Source organism: Globicephala melas, chromosome 1 (assembly GCF_963455315.2).
Source record: "Globicephala melas chromosome 1, mGloMel1.2, whole genome shotgun sequence".
NCBI lineage: Eukaryota > Metazoa > Chordata > Mammalia > Artiodactyla > Delphinidae > Globicephala > Globicephala melas.
Window position 1 is genome coordinate 3562146 of NC_083314.1, and position 25336 is coordinate 3587481.

Consider the following 25336-nt stretch of genomic DNA (forward strand, 5'->3'; position numbering starts at 1 on the left):
TCACATTAGGAGCTTTTATTTTATAAATCTGAGCAGAAAGAACTAAAATTTTGTATGGGACTTAGTAAAGCAGTTTGGAAAATAAGCTGTTTTTATATCTTCCCTCTTTGGAAAGACTTGGGAAAATGAAGCATTAATGATTGTGCACGTGCAGGTAGTTGACAAAGATGGAGAAGTGACAAGGTGACATCAGAAAGAGCCTGTGTTTCGTAACACTGCACCGGGAGCTTTGAATTGAATTGAATTGAATTGAATTTAGAAAGCTAACAAGTAGAGAAAACTTAAAGCAGTGTGCTAAGTCTTCTTCCTCCGCAGGCTCAGATCAATAAGCAACATTAAAACTCTAGAAAGAGCAGCAGACAATATCCCTTTTATATATGGAGGAAACTATAGAATTGAAAACAGAAATGGTGAAAAGTGGTCATTTTGGAGAGCAGAACAACCGGTGAGGGAAGGTGACACATGGCTTTCTTCATTTCCGTGATTTTTTTCTAGAGTGACCTTTGTTTTGATTAAAATATTTTAAAATATTAGTGACAAAACATTAAAAAGCCATACTGTTATTAGGGAATGTGTATCCTAGCTCAGTTGGGTAAATCAGAACAGATTTGTATGTAACGCCTGCTTCTGCTAAGCAAATGCTTGAGGGACAGAATAAAAAAAGGTGACAATTTCTAACACATACACAAAACAAACATGCTTGTTACTAACATGAAGAAATGCCATAAGCATAATCATAATATTAGTCTGTGTAGGTAAATACTTTATGAATTATTTTATGAACTCTTTTAATAATTTAATATCTTAATTTGAATTTAAGATATTATATTTTAATATGGTGTTCACCTGTACATCTGTTTGCACACACAACTTAAAATATAATGTTTTTTGGAAAATATATAATATAAACATTTAATAATTAAACATGAGTAGGAATGTAAAATAATAAAGCTAAGTGCTACTATATATTTAATATAAATATAATAAATAGCTAAGTGATGACTTACAAGATGTTGATTGTGAAACAATTATTGGATGACCAGCATATTTCCCATTGTGATAAAAAACCTGAATTTCAGTAATAAAAGAGAAAATAGTTTTCTAGTGTAAATTTATGAATCACAATATAACACATACATATTTGTCATACATTGTTGTTTATTTTCATAAAAAATATACTGGTTAACTTTAATTTAAAGTTGAAACTTCAAGATTATGTCAATACTTTATTATCAAAATGTTTTAAAGAACATATTTACCAGTGAAAAAGATATAAAGAAATCTTAGCCCATTTAGCAATAATAATAATACTAATAGTTATAATCAGCAAGAATAAGTGAAAATGAAGGAATAAAATCCAACACATCAAAATGTTCGTCATTTAAAGTTGATTCCCTATTAATAGGCTAACATCTTCATAGTTCTTTCAAAAGGAAATTCTGCTGTATACTCTTTAGAAGTTATACATAAAACGTACAAAAAAGTTTTTAAGGCTAAGTGGAAACAATATAATGTAAGAATCACAGTATTTATATTCAAGTGATATTTAGTTCAGAAGGGTTAAAATGATCAAGATTGATGATACAGGGTAAACTCTACAGTGTAGACATAAGTAGTTCAAAATATTGAACACAATAAAGCAAAACAATTTAGATATACAAGGAAACAGCATGGAGCAGGAAAGCATTAAGAATCTTCAGCAAAAAAACAGCTGAAGCAAAAATAGATCTAAAGAGTATTAATAGAAGAGATTAATAATAAATCTGAAAAATATATATCTAAGCTTTTACCCCATGGAGGGTATATAATATCCTCAGTACTCACAGAGTATTCATAAATATTTATCACACACTGAGCTGTAAAAATTACTGTAGATTCCAAAGGGCAGAAATTGTAAAGGACAATTATCCTTTTAAACTAATAATTAATTGCAATAAAAAATTCAGGAACCAGAAATGTAGAAAAGTCTCTTTAAAAAAAAAGGTAAATTAAAAATTCTTCCAAATTACAATTATATACTCTTTAGAAATTATCAATAATAAGAACAATCTACTTTAAAAATCCACTCATTAAATCTTATGTCAGTCATTGAGAAATTAGTAATAAGTAATATAGACATGAGATAGAGTCAAAATTTTACCAAAGAACAATCTGTAGCTTTATTTATTTATTTATTTTTAGTTAATAAAAAGGAAAAGGAGAAAGAAATAAATGGTCAAAAATCACTTTCAATGCCCAAACTACCAGAATATCAAAATAAACCTACAATAAAAGAAAGTAATACATTAATGATTATAAAAACAACTGTATTAATTTATTAACCAGAGATTACAATGATGAATAAATTTAAAATGATTGCTCCCTCATGAAGGTATAAATGTAGCAGTGGATTCTGAAATAAACTTAAAAACAAGTTATGGGAACTTCAGTGAAGAAAACAAGAGGCAGCCTTTTGAAGAGTGAGGAAGAGAAAGGATAACTGAATAATTGTCTCCTAATTTGAATTTTGAGATTGCATTTTAATACGATGTTTACCTATATTTTTCCAGAATAGCTTATCATCATTGACAAATGGGAGAAGAAAATTCTAGCAAGAGAGGAATGTTCAGTAAAGTGCCTAAAAGAGAGTAAAACCTGAGTGTTTGGAGAAAAGAAAAGGAAGCCAGTGTGCCTGGAGCTTCCTGGGTACTGAGGGAGGTGAAGTGAAATGTACGATAATAGGTAATAACAAAGTATTTCTTTTATTCCGACTCTTCTTTGGGAAAATATAAGTGGCACACCCACTCAAAAAGGGTAACTAGAAAAGAACAGTAATATCGAAAGATAACGTAAATGATTCTCAAAGAATCCCTCTGTGTTAAAGGGACTAAAACACATTTTTCGGTGAACAAATAATTCCTGTATTATTTAAAGTTATAAAACACAGAACAGGCAAATGTCTCCAACCTGTTTTATCAGGTTAGCATAACCTTCATACAAAAATGTGGAAAGAATGATGTGTGTCCCCACCTATGCCAGCGTCGCCTTTACCCACTTATTAAATGACCTCATTTATGAATGCCTATTCATAAAAGCTTAATAAAATATTAAGCTGTTGAGCTCAATAATACTTTAAAGGAATAATACACAATGACAGAGCAGGGTTTTTTTCTTGGAATGTGACACTGGTTCAACATTAGAAAACCTATCACTATAATTCAGCATATACACCAATCACACCATAGCATCACAACCATGGCAGACCCAACATAGTACCATAAAACACATTTGATAAAGCCAAACCTACGTTTCTGGTTAAAAACAAAACAAGAAAGCTTATGTATACCTAAACACTTCTTTAAGTGATAAGAATGTGAAGCAGATTGTCAACATGACATTAAGCAGTCAACTGTGGAAATTCCCATTAAACCAAAAATAAAAGTGAGAGATTTGACTGAATAAAAATAAAAGGGGAAATTGTGTATGAGTTAAAGTGCTATATAGAAAATTAAAAGGCAAACTATACACTGAAAACAAATTTGCAAGTCATAGGACGAAGAGTTTAATACTATTAATAGCCAAGAAGCATTCCCAAAGAAAACTAGACAAAGGAGCAGGAAGGATGTTACTACAAGACAAATAACAAAACGATATTTCTCCTCAACAGTAAGTAAAGAAAAATCTATAAAAACAAAAAGAGATGCCAGTACAGTATTCCACCCACTAAATATCAAAGGAAAAGGGGATACGCAGTGTTGGTGAGATTCTCCAGAGCAGTTATTTCACACACTGCCATGGGAACGGCAATTTGGTAACTTCCACAGGGAAAAGAAAAAGTATCATAAAAAATCTCAAAATACATGTCAATTCCTTTTGACCCAATACATTCATTTCCGGGAATTTATTCAGACAGAAATGATAAAAGACATATTCAAAGATGTTGTTATTTCCCAGTAAGAGTGTTTGCTGACTGTTGTCAAAACAGGCATAGTTAGTAGAAGGTGATAAAGCCGTAAGATAGAATCTTACGCAAACATGAATAACTAGTAGCGGAATATTTAACATGGAAAAACGTTCGCGATACAGTGACTTATGAAACATGCGGTTTATCAAACGGTGTGCTCATATTAAGGAATTTGTGAGATCATGGAAAATCTACATCTGTCTCTCCCTCTAGTTCCTGGCACAGAGCTCCCAAAACCCTTGTGTCTCCTAACTGATAAGAGCGCTAGGAACATTTTTGTCTTTGGTCTTTGACCCTGATTCCTGACACAGAGCTGCAGAAAACCTTGTAACTTCCAGGGCGACAGTCTTTTACTCTATTGAGCTGATTCTGGGTGGGTTCCTGGATGGCTCCCACATGAGGGCTGGTCACTGGAAAGACCAAGCCATGATTAGTCTCGGAAGTTTCAGCCCCTCCCCTCCCCCAGTCTCTTGAGAAGGGAGAAGGGCTGAAAATGGAGTTAATGATTTATCATGCCTATGTGATGAAGCCTCCATAAAATCCCAGAAGTACTGGGGTCAGAGAACTTCCAGGCTGGGGAACACACTCACACCTAGAGGGTGATACACTCCCAACTCCACGGGGACAGAGGCTCCTGCACTTGGGACCCTCCCAGACCCCACCCTACGTATCTCTTCATCTGGCTGTTCACCTGTATCCTTTCTCAAAACCTTTAATAAACTGGTAAATGATGTAAGTGTTTGCCTGAGTCCTGTGAGCTGCTTTAGTGAATTAATCAAACCAAAGGACATGGGTCATGGGAACCCCTGATTTGCAGACAAATCGAGCTACAAAGTGGTGGGGACTTCCTACTTGTCATTGTCTTCTGACATAGGGTGGGACCAATCTCGTGGGACTGAGCCCCTCACCTGTGGAATCTGATGCTACCTCTGGGTACATGGTGTTGAAATTGAATGGACACCCAGCTGGTGTCACAGATACTTGCTTGATGCGGGGAAAAACGTTCACACATTTGGTGACCAGAAGTGTCAGAAGTGAAGTGTTTCAGGTGTCCGATTTTCTTTGGAAATGCTTCCCTGTGTTTCTTATAGTGAAGAACACACAGGAGATAGAATGAACTGAGGTTTTTCCCTACAGCAGGAGGAAAAGACTGAGTTTTCCCATTTTAGAAGTATACACACAGAATATGATCAGTAGACAGCGAGCTTATGGGTGAGCTTTTTAACTCTCTGTGTACACTGCTATTTCCTTACATTTATTTCTGCTATTTTTTAATCTCAATGTACCTGTAAAAAAGTTTGTAATTTAAAAAGTCACATTAGTGGGCTTCCCTGGTGGCGCAGTGAGAAAGAGTCCACCTTCCGGGGACACAGGTTTGAGCCCTGGTCCGGGAAGATCCCACATGCCACGGAGCAGCTAGGCCCGTGCGCCACAACAACTGAGCCCGTGTGCCACAACTACTGAAGCCCACGTGCCCAGAACCCGTGCTCCACAACAAGAGAAGCCACTGCAATGAGAAGCCCGTGCACCACAGCGAAGAGTAGCCGCTGCTTGCCGCAACTAGAGAAAGCCCGTGCACAGCAACGAAGACCCAATGCATCCAAAAATAAAATAAATAAAAAATAAAAATAAAGTATTAAAATTTTTTAAAAGTCACAGTAGTAAAGATAAATAGCCTAGATGAATAAAAGTTGTGGCAAAGTAATAATCTACTGTGCATGAAATGTTGTGCTTCTTGACACGGGAGCAATAATTTAGCTATAAGTAAATCACGTTAAAGGTCAAAAATAATCCAACAAAATATGTGTTGTAAACAACTGTATTATGTACTAGAGATGAAAAGTTTGGAGTCAAACTTTTACACTTTTAAAGTGTGATTCCATTAGACCTCAGAGCTTCGTGAGCACTGGTGTTAGTATTATTTAAATACTGCAGAATAATCACTATAATGTATATCAGTAATGTATGATTATGGAAATTGTAATCTTACCTGAAACGTATATTCTGTTGAATATTGAAGACCTTCTACCAAGAATGTGCACTTTTGTTGTTGTAATTCTTTTACAGTCGAGTGATTTCCAATACTAACTATCAAATGGTACGTCCCTGTCTTGGGGCCATTAAAGTCGTCAGGAGGTTTACAGTTCACATTCATACTATTATCTGTCTTCCTTGAAACACGTAAGTCCTTGACCTTGCTTGGATCTATCAAAATGAAGAAATATTTTATTTTTAATCATTTGGTAAACACGTATTTAAATTACTGGACAATATATGTGTACAGTATAAACTGTTTTAAGTGCTTATTTGGGTGTTACAGATGGGGAAGTTAGGATAGAACATACATAAAAAGCTATAACAAAACATCTGAAAATAAATTACACATTCATTTGATGAATATTAGCATGTAAGTTGTACTTGAAACTATGAGATTTTTTGCAATTCCCCCAAAGAGAGTGTGTAGAAATAGAAAATAGAGAAGAAAGGAGTGGAGGGGAAGGGAGGGGAAACCCCGAAGGCCTACGAACAGTCCAGGTCCTCCTTTTGGAAATGCTTACATGACCCTGGTGATACCTGGCTGGATTCTTCAGCAGCAATGAATCATCTTTGTTTCTGTGATAGCACAGACTTTCAGGAAAATAACAAAAGCATAACGCTTGAGGACCTGGACTTTTGAAACCAAAACTTAAATGACATTAAGAGCATTTTACATCCGGCCCTGAAGAGGACAATTTTTCTGTGTGAGCCTGGTGCCAGGTAGGGTTTCTGGAGCCATAGCTGTTGCCTTACACAGGGGTATTTCTTCTGCCCTGACCTCATGGAGTTCACATTCACCCCAGAGACAGATCTAGCTTTGGACCTGGAATCTATGGAGCCATCCCACGGGGGGGCAAGAGCCAAATGAATGTAAAATGTGACATAAAATAAAATAGTATGTAGTTCATTGTAATGGAGAAGAAAATGCTGACAAAATATTGTTTCATGAGGTCATGCAAGCAGTGGATGCTTGTGAGTGAGGCGTTCTTGGGTGTCTGATGGCAGTCGATATTTCTAGAGAATAAAGAAAACAATGGATAATGCATTTTTATCTAAGTTGGTTAGATACTTAATTGCCTGAAATCTTATAAATGGTACCTGTTCATATGCCCTCAGGCTTCATTCTTACAATTCTATGATTATACCTGAAGGATACAGAGAAAACCCAGGATGAGAGTTTATAAATTGTTGTGTTTTAAATTATCATAAACCCTAGATGTTAACAAATGTGCCAGGTCAGTGTGTTTCTCGAATGAAGCATTAAGGTGGACATGTTGTTTTAACGGTTTAGACTTTGCTGTTCATAGAAAAAAGCGTTAAAGCTTATAACTTACATGTTGCTTTTGTTTCAGCTACACATTTCACATCAGTTCCATTACGTTTCACTCTTCCGTTGACAGAGGCATGTAATGTTATCTCATACCTTGTAAAAGGTTTCAAATATTCCAAATTAATTGTATTTGTGGTTTTATTCAGAGTGTGGCATCTTTCTTCTCAGGGGAAAAAATGGAAACTTTTAGTAAGTCATCAAAATTTAAGATTAGCACATATTTAATTTACTGTCTACAGTAAATCATTCCAAGCCGACTCCAAACTGAGTGATTGAGAAATGAAAAATCCTTGGTGCTCAGAAATACATACAATTATCAGCAAATGCATTGAACAACTGTGATTACTATAAACTCAAATATTCAAAAATGATGGTTTCATATAATTAATTTGGTACATAACATATTTAATAAGTTCAAGCATATTGTTTACCTATGATCTCTTTTCTTTCTGAGAAAACACAGCTCATGGTGGATATTATGAAAGTCTTTTTTCCAATACTTTGGCAACCCCTTTTCTGATACTTAACCTCCAAACTTTGAACTTTGGTATGAGCCACTGTTATAGACTTCAGATACAAAATCCATTTGATCACCAGTAACTAAGTATCCTCTGCCCTATTCATCTGAGCACTACAGTAATTCATGGGAGCTGAAACAGTGAAGGACAGCTTCACACTGGCAGTAGAACCTGAGCTGATCATTGAAAGATGAGTGAGGCTGGGTAGGTGTAAGGGAGGAAATAAAATTTTACAAAGGAAAGAAGGAGCATTTTTAATTTAGGCACGAGCCCGACTAGGATAGCAGACTCTGGCTGGGTGGGAACGTGGGAGGTGGGACCTTGCTTACACAGATGAGTTAGCACGTGTTAAGTTGAAAAATCACTAACCACTAACTATTTTTGAGTAGCCAAATGCCACCAAGAAAGACAGGTTAAAAGAAGGTTAGAGAGGAAGCATGTTACAGTGATAATAATAATAATACCAGTAGTTATAAAAACAATGAACAGACGATGCTGTGTTCCAAGCATGTCTTGAAGTGGTCTATGTGAATTAATTCACTATCACCACAACCCTATATGTTGGCACTGTTGATGTCATCTGATTTTACAGATGAGAAAACTAAGCCACAGAGATATTAGCAATCTGTCCATGATCTCACAGGAAAGGAACAACAGAGTCAGGATGAAACCCGGACACTGAGGTCCCAGAGGCCATGCTTTACCCTTCACTGCTGTGCATATTGTCTGGGGTAGAAGAGGGGGACAAGGGTCTGCAATGGGGCCAAGCTTTTTCCTCCTCTTGGACACTTTAATTCTCTGGTCTAGGTGGACATGCCAATGGACTTGCAGAAACAGTGTAAGGGAAGATTTAGCATGTGCTAATTTCTTGTCTCAGTTACTTATCCATGACATGGAGATTACAGTAATATCTCTACCTCACCATGGGATGCTAAACAGTAAGTGAGATAAAGTGTCTGTTCTAGCCTGGTTAAATGTCTATTTTCTCAGAAATCCCTAAATCTGAGTTAGTTGATTTAATACCCACCAGCTCAGCTACCCTGTCCCCAGTGAGAATTGTCTTTGAGGACAGGAAAGGTGTGAGTTCTAGAGAGGGGCAGGTGGCACCCCCTTATATGTTGTCTGGCTGTCGGGACAAGTATCAGCTTCTAACTCAGCTACAATCCAAATGTCAGTATGTCGTTCTCAAGGTCCATCTGGCTTCCATTCAGTGACCTAATTTTGTATGATTGTAGATGTAATCTCACAACCATTCTGCATCAAAATGAGTTCATTTATGTTGTTCTGTGATGCTTTCATCTTAGCCAGCTTGATAAAATCAAATTGTTGATTTAATTTTGAACAACACATTTTTTTCCAAAAGACATTGCTGTTTGGGGAATCAAAGTGTTCACTGCTTAGAAAGATGGTTTGGAATGTTCATTTCCAGTTGCCAAGGGTTTCAAGCTTTGGTTGAAAGGTCAACATATTTTACACGAGCCTCTCTGCCTCCATGTGGGATACCTTTCCTCAGGACCCTGAGGTCAGAAGCACTAGTCGAATGGCACAGGTAAAGACTTTATTAGATTTAGTGATGAAATTTAGTTTTCCTTAGGGTGACAGGGATACATCTAGTTTCAAGTCATGCCTGTTGCACTGGAAATGGCTAGATAGATACTGGCTTCATCACTTGTCACCTCTTTGCTTTTTAGCAAATACCTCAGGAAATCCATTAACAACTTCCCAGTTTAAACTGCTCTAAAGTATCTTCTTGAACACCATGCAAAGTAGTATAAACTCGTTGATCCCCAAAGGGTTTTGCACTGCTACCTCCCAAAATAAGAGGTAATTTTTCTCTTATGTTGTTTAAGCAAAAAGGCAATAAACAAAATCATTTCCAATAACAGCGCTGCGACGTGGAAGGGTGCACGCTGGTTTCAATAACTTTTGAGAAATAGTCCTTTGAATGCAACAATGACTCAGGGTCTCTTCCCTATTACTGAGGAAACTTCATTGTCACTTGGCACTTTAAGTTAATACATAATACTACAGATGCACAAGGTGTCTGATGCTCAAACATGAACTTACAGTAGTGAAAAAAGCACAGTCCAAGCTGTTGAATTTGAGCATTGATTTTAAGTTCTGTGATCCTCAGGGAATCGTATGAACTCTGAACATATCCATTTATCTCTCCTCTCAGAGTCATTGTTGAAACATTTAACAAAATCTTAAAAAGCTATAAAAACACCCCACAAGCAGATAAAACTAAATAAATGTCAGTTACATTTTTCTACCTCTTTTAGTCTACAGCTTTCAGAGTCGCTGCGATGATTAAATGAGGAAATAACAAAAGGAATTTAATACCTAATTAAAAGTAATATAAATTGCCATAGGAGTTCACTGACTTTCTTCCCGTGGATTTTTAATAGTGGTTTTATTTGAAATAATGAGAGTAGTTAAAAGAATTGTTCTAACAATGCTATACTCCGATCATCTCTCTTTGACTTAGATAATACAGAAGAGGATCTCATGTCCCGTGCTCCTGATGAACCAGAAGACAAGACAGAGCACGCTCCTCTTCCCAGCAGTGGAGTATGATAGCAACAAGAGACAGAGAACTGGGGATGAGCTGTTTCCAAAGGGCCCTTTGAGCAGAGTCAGTGCATGAGCCACAGTGGAGACTGGGTTCAGTTAGTTACCCACCAACTTTTGGAGAGGACACACAGCCAGATGTTCCCTACCTGCCCCTTCCCTCCCCACCCATTCTGTTCAAGTGTTATATTTGGAGAGTCATAAATTTGGGTAGCACTGAATAAGAAGGAGCTGTACTCATTGCAAAAATCAAACAAAAACTCATCTGACTGCAATAACTAACACATTACGTCCTTCTAAGCCTAATTATTCAAATACAGGTTTTTTAAATAGTATAGAATACAAAGAAGCAATAAATATTGCTCCATAAATTTCCACCATATATTCTGGCATACAAAATACTCCATAGTAGAGAGAGAATATAGAAAGTAAGGAATACAGAAAGAGAGAGTGAGAAGAAATTTCAGAAAAAAGAGAAAACAAAACAATGTGCTCACACAGAAACCAAGCAAAGAAAGTTTGTAGGAGAGGTGTCCAGCGAGGCAGACTGTACTCCTGTAATATGTCAGATTACAGATTGTCTTCCTGTAATTTCCATTTTTCATCTTCCTGTAAGTTCCATTTTTCCTTTCTCATAGACATAACTTTTCGAATTACCATAACCTCAAATACATTGCCTGTATTTCTTCTCCATAGAATTTGAGTCCTCTTATGCTAATTTGAAAACTACATGTGTATTGAACTTTGCTGTAGTAGTTTGATTATTAAGATTCAAACAACAAGCAAAAAAATATGCTATCAAAATATAAAATAACACACTGGAGATAAGTGGCTTTCTACTTTTCAAAATTTGAAAATTTATGTCTGGTTCCTATGCACCAAACAAAGAGATGGAATTCTGTGAGATGTCCAACTCAATACTACTTTAAGCTGCAGGTAAAGGATTGACAAGTGGGCTATTCCGTGTGCTGAATCTGTTCTGAGGTGGTCCACTGTCCCCACTGTTTTCTACAAGTATTTTAGATACTTCACATCGTCCAGGAGATGTCTGGTCTCTTAAATAGTGTCTCATTTGGAGGGACTAGGCCAATGGTTGAACTAGTCATAGCACATTTTTTGGGCTGTCTTTATTTCTGCACAAGTTCTGCAGAAGTTAGTTAATGCTAACTAGAACTATGTTCCAAGATTCCACCTGCCATCAAACTCTGTAGCTAAGTGGGCATATGTTCATTTTTGTTCACCCAATTTTTTGTGTGTATCAGCTGGGGCACATTTTGGAAGTTGTTGTTTGTAGTCCAGAATGATGAGTTTTTGGAAGACAGATATGAGTATTATCTTCCAGAGATTTTCTTTCTCTAAGCTTTGGAGTGTAACAATTAGAACTAAGAAGATCAAGAACGAGAAATGAGTATTGGGGGATACTCTGAGATTTAGTCATTTCAGAGGCTAGGGAGCCTGTAGTGAGTGGAGGTAGTTCTAAAACCAAGGCGTACAGGATGCTCATCACGGTTGTAATGTAGAGAGCTCCGTCGCTCACTAGCTCCATCCATATGTGGAGTGCGCTTTCCAATTTTTGACTTATCTTTCCTGATATGGAATTAAATTCTATAAAAGTTACCTGAAGGATTCCGATAACAAAGAGTGAACGTATGAAAAAAATTTTGCGGTGGTTCCCAGGTAACCCATCCTTTATGTGCACTGAAGTTAGAACAATTCATATTCTGAGGGATTCCTGGAACTGTTGAAAGAATAAGAATATAAAATGTAAGAAACAAGACATGGAGAAAACGTTCTTCATATTATCAGCATGCATTATTAATAGCCATATTTTGATTAATTATGAATTGATGATGAAAGTAAAAGAAAGATATCTGGTCTTGTTAAATTTGATATGGTCATGTAACAGAGTGTCACTCCAGGGTGACATTGTGGAGCCTAAATGTTCCACTGACTTGACGAGATCTGAAAGCCCCTCTTCCTCTCATTTATATTATTGTCCAGCTATCTTGGGATGTCTAGATTTCCCTATGCTGGAAATCTGTCACTGGTAGGGCTGATAAAATTAACAGTCAGTACTGGAGTAACACTTGTCATCACTTCCAGTAACTAGTCATCAGAACTTGAGGTGAAGAATGTAATAAATGCTTAAATCAAAACTACAAGGTATAATTTATATGAAAACCTGCCCGTTTGGGGTATAGTTGGATGGGTTTTGACAACTATATGCATCGATATAACCACCATCGCAATCAGATATAAAACATTTCTATCCAACCTTGGAAGTTCTTCTGTGCCCCCTCCCAGTCCACCCAGTTCCCTTGCCCACCCCCAAACACCCTCTGTACTGCTTTCTATTACTATAGATTAAATTAATCTTTTCTTTCATTTCATATAGATAAAATCAAACAGTGGGTACATTTTTACGTCCAGCATATTGCACTTAACAGAATGTTCTGGAGATTCATTCATATTCATTCATTCACACTGTATGTGTCAGTAGTTAGTCCTTTTTATTTGTGAGTAGTATTCCATTCTAAGGATAGACCACATTTCATCTATTCATTCAACTGTTGATGGACATCTGGGTTGTTTCCAGGCTTTTGGCTACTATGAGTGAATCTACTATGGATATTTGTGCAGAAGCCTTTCTGTGGAAAGGACATGTCCTTTCTTCTTTGGTAAATACCTGGAGTGAAAGTGCTGAGTTATTACTTTGCCTTCTCACCAATAGTATTGTCAGTCTTTTTCATTTTAGCCATTTTAGTTGGTGTGTGATGGCATCAACATCTGTTTGTTGTTTTAAGTTGCATTTCCCGTTGACTAATGATATTGGGAAAATTTTTATGTGCTTATTGACCATTTGTGTATCTTTTCCTGTGAAGCATATGATCAAAATTCTTGTCCATTTTTAATTGGGTTACTTGATGTCTTATTTTGTATTTGGAAGAATTCTCTATATATTCTCCCAAAACTCTCTATTGAAAAAATTAATTGTGGATATTTTTTCACAATGTATGAATTGTGAAAAATTTTATTTCCTTAGTGACTTTATTCAAAGAGCAAGAATGTTTAATTTTTATGAAGTTTGATTTCTAAATGTTTTTCTTTTATGATTCTTGCTTTTTGTGTCCATCTAAGGAACCATTGCTTAAGCTAAACTAGCAAAGATTTTTCTAATGTCTTTGTCTAGACATTTTATAGTTTTAGATTTAGTGTTTAGCTCTGCAATCCATTTTGAGTTAATCTTTGTGTTTGTTGAGAGATAAAGGCTGATGTATTTATTTTTTCTATAGGGATAACGAAAAAAAAAATCTAATAATGAAATAAATATCCAAATAAATAAATAACCAAAAAAAAATCCTTCCCTCCACTGAATTGCCTTTGCACTTTTATAAACAATAAAATATTTTTTTTCCTGGGATTTCTATTTTGTCACAGTGATTTATAAAGACTGTACTAATTTTAGTATTTGTATCCAAAAAGCATTAAATTTTTGCTAGTTACATGAAGACATAGTATTTCTGTAGGTTCATTTATTTTCTAATGGCTTTGAGTTGTTTGGGGGGCTACTGGAGACATGGATTTAGGAAGCTGCCTTACTCTCAGCTAGCTATCCCTTCCACATGAAATTCAGAATCACTTTAGTATGTTCTGTCAAAAGTCCTGTAATATTATAATTAATAAACAACTTCAGCAATGAGACAGATTTCAGGATCAATACAGAAAAGCCCATCGTATGTCCACACACTGACAATGAACAATCTGAAAATGGAATTAAGAAAACACCACCATTATAAGCAGGAATAAATTTAAACCTAGGAGTGAATTTAACAAAAGAACTATAAGACTTGCACACTGAGAACTACAAAACATTCTCCAAGAAAATTAAAGAATACCTAAATTAATGGAAAGACACTCCATATTCATGGACCAGAAAACTAACATTGTTAGGATGGCAACACTTCAAATAGATCTACAGATTTAACTCAACCTCTGTCAGAATCCTGGCTGGCTTCTTTGTAGAAATTGACAAGTTGATCTCAAAATTCATATGGAATTTCAAGGGACCTCAAATATCCCAAACAATCTTGAAGAAGAACAAAGTTGAAGGACTCACACTTTCTGATTTCAAAACTTACACAAAGCAACACTAACCAACAGTGTGGTACTGGCATTAGATGTATAGATTAATGGAATGGAAGAGTCCAGAAATAAGCCCATCATTATTGTTAATTAATTTTGACAAGGATGTAAAGAACATTCAATGAGAAAAGAATAGTTTTTTCACTAAATTGTGCTAGGACATCAAAATAATGAAATTGGACCCTTACCTCAAATCATAAATGAATATTAACTCAAGTGGATTAATAGAGCTAAATTTTAGACTTAAAACTAAAATATTCTTAGAAGAAAACATAGGGATAACTCTGCATAACCTTGGATTTGGCAATGAAATTTTAGTTGTGACATCAAAAACATGAGTAACAAAGGTAAAATTTAATAAATTGGACCTCATCAAAATTAAAAACTTATAAGCTTCAAAAGCTATCAACAAATTAAAATGACAACCCAGAGAACTGGAGAAGATATTTGCAAGTCATATATGTGAATTGTGTCTAGAATATATAAAGAACTGTTACAACTCAGTGAAAAATCACCCAACTTTTAAGAATGGGCAAATAGTGATAAAAGATATACAAATGGCAAATAAACAGCTGAAGCTATGCTCAAGATCATTAGTCATTAATTCAAATCACAATGAGATACCACTTCACACCCACTGGAATGGCTAAAATAAAAAAGACAATAAGTGTTGGTGAAGATGTGAAGAAATAAGAACACATACGTTGTTGGTGGGAATGTAAAATGATGCAGCTACTTTGGAAAACTGATTGGCAGTTCTTCAAAATGCAAAACATAAAGTTGCCATATAACCCCCAAATTCCAATCCTAGGTATAAACACAAGAGAAACGAAGACATATATCTACACAAAACTTGTACACAAATGTTCATAGCAGCATTATCCATAATAGTCAAAAAGTGGAAACAGCTTCAATGTCACTCAACTGATAAAGGGACAAACAAAACAAGGTACATTCATAAAACGGAATATTATTAGACAATAAAAAAACGGAAGTATTGATACGTTACAACATGGATGCACCCTGAAAACAGTACACCAAGTGAAAGAAGCCAGACACAAAAGACAACATATTTTATGAAATGTCCAGATTAGGCAAATCCATCAAAGCAGAAAGTAAATTGATAATTGCCTAGATATGGGAGCCGGAGGGAAATGGGGAGTGACTGTTAAAATATACCAGCTTTTTGCTGTTGCTTGTTTTTTTGTAGGTTTTATTTTATTTTATTTTTTTTGGTGTGAAGAAAATGTTTTAAAGTTGATTCAGATGATGATTTACAACTCTAAATATATTAAAAACCACTGACTTCTATACTTTACATGGGTGAATCATACAGTAGGTGAACGAACAAAAGTTTGTGGGTTTGTTTTTTTTAAGAATGTGGCTTCTTTGGCAATGGTCTTGAAAAATTTCCCCTGTTGCCTGAATAAAATGACATGTAAAATGGTTAAATTGCTATTTTCAAAGGCTGCAGGATTCCTGCATTACTGGAACAAACTCAATAATGGTGGGTTTTTTTAAGACCTTACTTTTTTACAGCATTTTTGAATTCACAGCAAAATTGAGGAGAAGGCACAGAGATATGCACAGCATCCCCTCTTACCAACATCCTCCACTTGAGTGGTACTTATGTTACAATTTATGAACATACACTGACACGTCATTATCACCTGAGTCCATAGTTTACATTAGGGTTCACTCGATGTTGTACATTCGATGGATTTGGACTAATATATTACATGACATGTATCCATTATTATGGTATCATACAGAGTACTTTCACTGACCTAAAATCCTCTGTGTTCTGCCTATTTATCCTTCCCTCCCTCCCTTACAACTCCTGGCAACCACTGATCTCTTTATTGTCTCCACAGTTTTGCCTTTTCCAGAATATCATATAGTGAAACCATATGGTATGTAGCCTTTTCAGACTGGCTTTGTTCACTTAGTGATGTGCATTTAAGGTTCCTCTATGTCTTTATAGCTCATTTCTTTTTAGTGCTAAATAATATTCCATTGTCTGGATGGACCACAGTTTATTTACCATTCACCTCCTGAAGTACATCTTGGTTGCTTCCAAGTTTGGGCAATGATGAATAAAGCTGCTATAAACATCCATGTGCAGGTTTTTATGTGGTCATGAGTTTTCATCTCCTTTGAGTAAATACCAAGGAGTGTGATGGTTGGATTGCATTGTAAGATGATGTTTAGTTTTATAGAAACCCTCAAAATCTCTTCCAAAGTGACTGTACCATTTTGCATTCCTACCATCAATGAATGAGAATTCCTGTTGCCCCCCATCCTTGCCGACATTTGGTATTGTCAGTGTTCTAGATTCTGCCCATTCTAAAGGTGTGCAGTGATATCTCATTGTTATTTTAATTTCCCCAATTACATGTGACGTGGAGCATCTTCTCATAGGCTTATTTGCCATCCATAGAACTTCTTCTGTAATTACATATTTTATAATGTACTAAAGGATCCACTTTGCTAACAGTTCATTTACTATTTACTATCTATGTTCATAGGAGAGACTGGCCTATAGTTGCCTCAGCTCTGCCCAAGTTTGGTATCCACATAACAGTAACCCTAGTTTATCCCCCACCCTAACAATAATCAAAATTAGTAGATAGATTTCCATGATTTCTACACTGTGGAACACTTTGAATAGGATAGGAACTAACTGTAAACTTACCTTTCTGGTTTTTCTTTTTTAAAGGGCAGGTGAGGTAAGCAGACAATGAGTGTGAAGAGATTAGAGAGGTATTAGACTATTATTTTATATACAACTCCAATTTTCTAATTCTTCCTAGGCAAATGTCCATAATTCCTATGTTCTAGAAAATTATCCATTTTATCTAACTTTTCATATTGGGGGCAAGTTTCTTTATAATCTGTAAAATTTCTACTGTATTTTTAATTTCCTTTTTATAATGCATGGGGGAAGGTTGTTTTGCTAGAGGTCTAACTATTGTATTATTCTTTTCAAAACCAAGCCTTTAAATTGGTTAGTAAATTCCTGCAATTTTTGTTTGTTCCTTCTTTCAATAATCTGTACTCTAAACTTTGTTATTTTCTGCTTCCTCTGCTTTTGTTTTCTGGTTCTTTTCCAAGCACTCTCCAATGATTTTCATTCAATAGAGAGCAAAGTGATAAAAGTTCCCATAGGGCTTCCCTGGTGGCGCAGTGGTTGAGAGTCCGCCTGCCGATGCAGGGGACACGGGTTCGTGCCCCGGTCCGGGAAGATACCACATGTCACGGAGCGGCTGGGACCATGAGCCATGGCCGCTGAGCCTGCGCTTCCGGAGCCTGTTGCTCCGCAATGCGAGAGGCCACAGCAGTGGGAGGCCCGTGTACCACACACACACACACAAAAAAAAGTTTCCGTAAAATGTCACTTGATCTTACTTAAGGCTACAAATTCCTCCCCGCAAATATGTCTTTACTTTACTCAAGTCTGAATATCTTTGTTCCCAAAGGTAAATTTAAGCCATCTATATTTAGTGACTTTTGATACTTTGACATGTTTCTGCTATTTTACCTATTGTTTCCTACTTAGTAGTCTCTCTCTCCCTCTCTTCCTGCCACGTTTTTCTTCTTCCTTCCCTTCCCCCTCCCCCCTTCTTCTTCTTCTCCTTCTCCCTCTCTCCCTCTCTCTCTCTCACAATCTCTCTCCCTCTTCTTCCTCCTTCTTTTCCCTTCTTTCTCCTTTTCCTCCTTTAACATGAAGAATTTTTTTTTATTCCATAACTTCCTTCTACTGCTGATAGGAAAAGCCATCTATTTATCTGTCTTTCACGTTTTTAGTGGTTACTCAGAAGTTGTCTTATGCACAATTAACATAGTTTCCTAGCAGATTCTAAATTTAACTGGAATGTCTTTACTTCTACTACAGTGGTCCCCAGCCTTTTGGAACCAGAGACAAGTTTCATGGGAGACAATTTTTCCACGGACTGGGGTTGGGGGGTTGGTTCAGGCGGTGATGGGAGCGATGGGGAGAGGCAGATGCAGCTTCATTGCTCACCGGATGCTCACCTCCTGCTGTGCAGCCTGGTTCCTAACAGGCCGAGGACCAGTACCCGGGGGTTGGGGACCCCTGTTCCACTAAATACAACTGAAATGTTAGCACTTTTCACTTCCTTCTCCCCTCCATCTTCCAAATGCTATTACTTTCCAGAATTTTACTTTCCAGTTGTTATTAGTTATGATAGTCTGGTTATTATTTATATTGCTGACATTTTAGTAATAACAATTGTTATTTTGCCATCAACACTTAGCTTTACCATTGCGTTTTATTAGCTTCTTAAAGTGAGCTTCTGTGCTCATTTTACTCCTGTCAGCGGCAGGATTTGATAGAGGGGGCAAAAGATGCAGGACACACCAAGAAGAGAATGCTGCTACAGGAAGAAAGGGGAAATAAAATGGAAAACACGTGAACAAGCATTTCACTTACCTCACAGTTTTGTTTCCACCCCGACCTCACAACAGCCTACAGTTTGCAAAAAACTTGATGAAGGTTTGGAGTCGCTGTCATTTACTTCTAAATTCTTACTTTAAAACGGACACAAAGCCATTTTCTGAAACCCTTTCTCCAAATCCATAACATCTTTTTCTGTGATTCTCAACGAATCATAAGAATATAAAAAGGAAAGAAATTTAACATATAAATGTAAGTGATATACTCACCTCCAAAATCTGTTTTAATAGTTGTATTTTGGCTAGTAAGAATCTTGTTATTATAAGATACTTCTGAACTACAAGTATAATTACTTTCGGGCTGAAGGTTGAACTTTTCAAATTTGCCACTTTCATTATATGGAGAAAGGCCATCTAAAAGAAATAAGTATTGCATATGAGTATATGAATACAATATATCACACTTAAATTTCATTTTGGTTTTATATCTATAATTAATATCTATTAGATTGAAAACCTATGCAAATGGTCAAAACAATAAGTAAAAGGACCTGCTATCAGCTATAATGCTGCATGATTTTGCTACACTCAATTTTAAAGAAAACATTAAGACGTAGAACTGAATTTGAGAGTGTCTCTAATTTAGCTGATAAAATGAGGCCTTAGTTCATTGTTCTCTGTTCAGAAATTGAGATTGCACTTGACATAGCCTTTACCTCAAAGATATCTTGTTTAATCATCAGTCTGTCATATGTTTGTCCTTGCTTTCCTCACCCTGCTCGTGTCCGAGCTGAGCACCTTCCCCGTAACATGATGATTATAAGCAGTATCATACTCCATCCTTCGTGTGAGAGTCTGTGTGTCTTTGTTTGTCTGTCTTGCCAAATATGGCCTAGCAGATAGCTTTATGCCAAGGGGGGAGATTTCATCCCAATAAATGCAAATGAAAATAAATTAAAAGTTATTAAATCATTAAAAAGAAATGCTATCTCAATTATTCCCCCTTCCCTGAACTCAAATTCATATTCCTAGAAGCACTTACTATTCTTTCTCTACTTTCATTTTATCTAAGTCTTCTTGTAGTTGTTTATAAATGTTGTTGATGGAGGGCTGACAAAGAAAACTCTTGGAATCACGTGAAATTATGGTTGTTTTCCCTTTCATTCTAAGAGTATGTGTACCATAATTTTTCATAACTCTCTTCTCTGATAATATTTTCAACAATACCTCGTGTATAGCAGTTGCCACGAAAATTCTTATGAATTAACTGATATTGCTATTTCAAACATTATTTTTCAGGTGGAGTGTTTGTCTATTTTGTGAATTTGAGTTGTATAGAGAATACAATGATTTGATTCCAAACATATCATGGACTATGCGTGTGTGTGTGAGAGAGAGAGAGTGAAAAAGAGAGAATGGAAGAAGGAAGGAAGGAAGAAGAAAGGAAGGAAGGATTAGAGAATATCTAGAAAAACATTCCACTATAGGAAAAAAACTCCTCTGATCAATGTTAAATTCTTACCACATTTAAATTTATATGTTATATTCTTTTTATCACAAGTAAAATTTTTACTGATTTCCCAACGTAAACAAAGAGAAGTATTTGCCTTTTCAGGTTCTACACACTCATTCAGCTGAAAATGTTTACGATCTGTTAAGAAAAAGATACAAAAATAGATGATTAATATTTCATAATGTGTGCCTTATGCTCAATTACAGTCATTGAAATTATATTCATGATACAGAATCTGGCAAGAATTTAGATTACCTTTGAAAAAAGTCTAATAACTCTCAGGGTGTTGAATTTCTTGATTCTTTAGTTTATTCTTTTTTTAACATCACACATATTGGTAGCATTTCACTTAGAATTTATGCTACTTTAAAAAAATGGAACCCAAGGAAACATCTAGATAAAATTGCATTTTTTGCACATTTTAAAAGATACTCCATTTTGTTTTCTTACTTGTGTCTTCAATTTTTCATTTACTCTTTGATTTTTTTCATCGCATGATCATTACACAGAGCATGGGGGCTTCACTCTGGGCAATGTATTGTTTTAAATTGTCATTTTCTGTTTTTAATTGATCATTTATTCCAGTAACATTTAGAGAAAAATGAATAAGTTAAATGGCATTTTTCAAAAACATCAGCTATTTAACCTATTTAAATGTTAATAAGTCAATCAATGATCTTGAATTATTAAAAGATGTGAGAGATTCAACAAACTTACATAGTCCCTGAATCCCTTTTAGAAAATGCATTTTGTGAAGGTAGCTTCTCTGAAGTCAGCTTGGTACCTTAGTCTCCTCTTTCCCAGCAGTAGCTTAGGTACTAAAACCATCTTGATCACCTTAACATGACTATAACGCTCCCCTTTTTTTTTTTTTTTTTTTTTTTTGGTGAAAGTACTTTTGTTCTTTCCACAAACATCAAACCTTTGACTTTGTGTTATTCCCCCAAGATATTCTAGACACACTTGTATTTAAAAGGATTTATATATATATATATATATATATACACACACACACACACACACACACACACACACACACACACACACATATAATGACTTGAATTCAGTAGCGGAGAAAAAAGAAGGCTTGTGAATAACCACTCAGTGGGATAAATTAGATCCAATCGACATGAAGCACTCTGTAAAAGAGGTGTAAGGAGGCAGGTAAGGCTTCTCTGAGGTTACCATTTTCACTGGGTCTGGAGAGCAGAAGTCCACACACTGGCCTCCTGCCGCCATCTTTCCCTCAGCCCTGTTCCCCTGCCTACTAACTCCTGTGACCAGTAGGACACATCACACACAAAACTGCAGTGTTGCTGTAAATGCACGAACAGAAATCAACGGATATTTACCTGGTGGTACCGCTAATAAATATTTAAATGGAGGGTAACATGAAGGATGTGTTATACTGATATTCTTCTTTTCACATTCCTTTAGGCCATGGAGAGGCTCTTCAGACTTAAGAGGGTTACCGTTCTCGTCACTAAGTGTTGCATTATATGTTTCACTCTCATTGTTATAAACGTAGTGCACAGAGATACCTGCATATTTGTCTTCTGAAAGAAAATAAAATAGTGAAGCTTATCTTTTATTTTTCAGAATGAATAAACCTCTATTAAATACAAACTCCTTAATGTATATTTTTAAAAATATCCAATCTCCAACAAAATAACCCCAGGAACATAAAAAAGAGAAGGGACAGATCAGTGCCTCCATGTTATTCTTTCGTGATTCCCTTTTCATCACTGTCGCATCAAAGACCTCAGCTTGTGAGTTTGTATTTGGATGATAATTGGATTAATGTCTGTTCCTAACTGGACTGTAAATTCCATGAGAGAAAAATCCCATCAATTTTGACCATCGCCATAAATCCAGATCCTTGTGTAAAACCTGTCATCAGAAAGGGCTCAAAAATGGTTGAATTACACAGAAATGAACAACGCATCTGACAAATTTCTTCTTCTTGCTCTATCATTTCCCTTGCTTTCTAAAGTGTAGTATTTGATTATCTCTTTCTCTCAATACGGGGAACATTAATTACTTAGGGAGCAGAGGCCTCATTATTCCTCTACTTGTGTAAAATTATTGATAACAACTCCTCCTAAGCACTTTCTCTGAGTGTCATCTCACACTCTTCCCTTTATTTAAACAGACTCCATTGACTTGTAAAAATATCTTTTCAACACACATTCACTTATTCACTCATTTTTAGTACCAAAAAATTATGAAGGCTTTATTTTGCTTAAGACACTGCCCCAAGCACTAGGAATACAAATGATCCGCTTTTGGAACTATAGAATCTAACGTGCAGACAGGCACAGGCATGAACTACAGAAAACACCAAAATAAGATGATGCACAAAATAATACAGGGGTAAAGAGGCAGAGAAGTCTGTTCAGATTGCAGGACCAGGAGGGGTCCTCCAGAGAGGTGAGTCAGTTTGCATTTAAAACATGAGCAGGACATAGAAAAATTGATGGGGGAGGGAGGTGGCGGATGAGGATGCATTCCAAGTGTAGAGGAAGAAGAACAGGGGTGAACACAGGGGCAGGAAGAAACATGTTTTAAGAAACTGAGCACTTCCACGTTACTTAAGTGAAAAGTGTAAGGAGGCAACAGTGCAAGAAGAACCTGGTCATCCAGATCATATTCATTAATCAAACATACAAAGGCTGATGTCTGCACTAAATATACGGAGAGCCACTGAAGGTCGGAATTCCAGTGGTGAGATTTAGAAACACGTGGAGGGATGAGCCCTGGCCACGAAGAAGGACTCTGCTTCCACTGAGAACAGAGGAAGAAAATGGGAAAAGGATGGATACAAACTGTTCTCAAGCATCTGCTTTGAGCCTAACCCTGGCGAGACAGAGAGACTTTTTCTTCTTGGTGAGCCTTGAAGGTATTATTCACATTTCATATTTATCATTACACAGAATCCTCTCCCAACCGCTAAACAACCTTGCTATTATCCCACTTTACAAATACGCAAACTGAAGTTAAGTGGCACCACCAAGGTTGTTTTGCTAGTAATTATCAATCGTAATCCTCAAAACTAGGTCTGACTGTGACATCAAAGCTTCTTGCCCTGAAGGACCCTGGCTCTTAATAGTTGGCGCTAATTGTTGGTGAGAAATTAGAGCCAGTGAGTTTAGCCTGCTGGGGGGTCTTGAAAGCTTGTAATAAAGAAGGAAATCATTAAAGTGATATATGTTGCCTCTAGGTAGACAAACTTACCACATGATGGCTTATGTGTAGTATTAGGATCTGTAATAGAAAAAAAAGAAAATGCAAATTATTAAAACTGCATTTTAGAATATCTCTGCTCTAGTCATTCTGAGGAAGGGTGGTTTACAATGTTTCATCTTCATAAATTATAGAATCTACCGAGTTAGGTTTAACAGATAATGCAGAGTTTGCAGTGCCTGTTCCCATGTTTGGATCTCAAAACTTCAAAGGTTGTAAACCAACAAGCTAGTTCTATAAAACGTTTTCATAAATTCACCCAATAAACACAACTGTGATAATACAATATTAAGACTTTGGGGCACACATCTGATTATGTAATGGTGATGTGGTTGACTATTTACGCAGCCAGAAATATTTTAAAAGTCTTCCTCCCCTTGATTAATCTCAAAATAGGTTTATATAATTATAATCCCTAGAAAGTTCAGTTTACTCCTTTGTTTATTAAAACAAAATCAGAAAATAGGCAAGGGCTGCTTCATTGTCTGGTTTAACTTTTGTAAGCTCTTTGCCCATATACTAAATCCAGGGTAACACATCGTTCCGTCCACCAACTGAGAACTATCTTGTGTGAGCATATGTATTTAACTGAAGAATTGGATGGAAATGGGGTTTGTGGAAGCTAATAGATCTCTGCTAATCTGGTCTTTGAGATGGAGAACTTGCAGGGAGAATAGTGTCCTGGCAGGCTCTGAATGGCTGACCCATTGCAGACTCTACCACCTCCTGGACATTCGTTCCCTGCATGGAGCCCCCCACCTCCATCTCCACATCCCACGTGTGTGTCTGGGGCTCTGCGATCACTCCTCTGCCACTGACCTCTTGGAACAGAGAGCTCCACTGAGAGAATTGTTCTTTTTCATACCAACACCGAAACCCACTCTTAGAAGTCCTAGTATAGCTGGTCATTTCTACGAGTTTTCATAGAGTACACAACTCTTGGGGGATGCTACGACAATGATGTAAGAGGTTATCACAGTAACACCGGCCCTGATCTCATCGGCTGTTGCACTGCGGAAACTGATCTGTGTTTTGGACCAACTGCCCTTCCACAGCCCTCAGGATTAGAACACTCAATTGAACTTCTCGAAGAAAGAGCCCAGGGTGGAGTCAACGGAAGACTCTTCAATGAGCATGTCCAAAGCACATGGTGGTGGTGTGACTGCATGACTGGGGGTCAGGTTGTCACCTGTTGTTGTGAGATCAGTTGTAGAGATAATACCTTTTGCAGAGGTCGGAGAGGATGGTGTAGTGGACGCATTGAACTTATCTGCAAGGAAATGAACAGAGGGTCACGGTTAATGAGTTTGTCATATCGAGGGTCGAGGGGAAAACTCTTTAGCGAAGATGATTTCTTAACTGAATCTTTGCTAGAGTCTTCCTCCTCGTTTGAATTGACACTTGCTTGTTTTTAAAATAAGAAAGTGAGTCAAAGATTTGTCTACACGTGGCCGTTTAAGATGACTAAGAGTGCAAACAATTGGAACTAGACATTGTATACGTTGAGAAGAAACTATTCATTCCTTAGTATAATTCTGACGTGTGCAGTCTCCCTCAAACTACCTCTCATCCTGTTACAGCTATCCTTATTTTAATTACTAACAAGGATATCCGTTACCCTT

At 36.5% G+C, this 25336-nt stretch overlaps 1 protein-coding gene across 1 annotated transcript in view; it reads right to left on the bottom strand.

Moving 5' to 3' along the window:
* PTPRC (protein tyrosine phosphatase receptor type C) overlaps positions 1–25336 on the bottom strand; it is a 123065-nt gene that overhangs the window by 33148 nt on the left and 64581 nt on the right. Inside the window, exons 5-13 of the mRNA XM_070046258.1 lie at positions 24937–24984; positions 23706–23735; positions 21824–22027; positions 20481–20609; positions 19229–19372; positions 12018–12137; positions 7315–7473; positions 5934–6148; positions 1008–1068 (exon numbers count right to left, since the gene is read on the bottom strand). Of these exons, the coding sequence (XP_069902359.1) occupies positions 1008–1068; positions 5934–6148; positions 7315–7473; positions 12018–12137; positions 19229–19372; positions 20481–20609; positions 21824–22027; positions 23706–23735; positions 24937–24984 (1110 nt within the window). The remainder of the gene's footprint in view (positions 1–1007; positions 1069–5933; positions 6149–7314; positions 7474–12017; positions 12138–19228; positions 19373–20480; positions 20610–21823; positions 22028–23705; positions 23736–24936; positions 24985–25336) is intronic.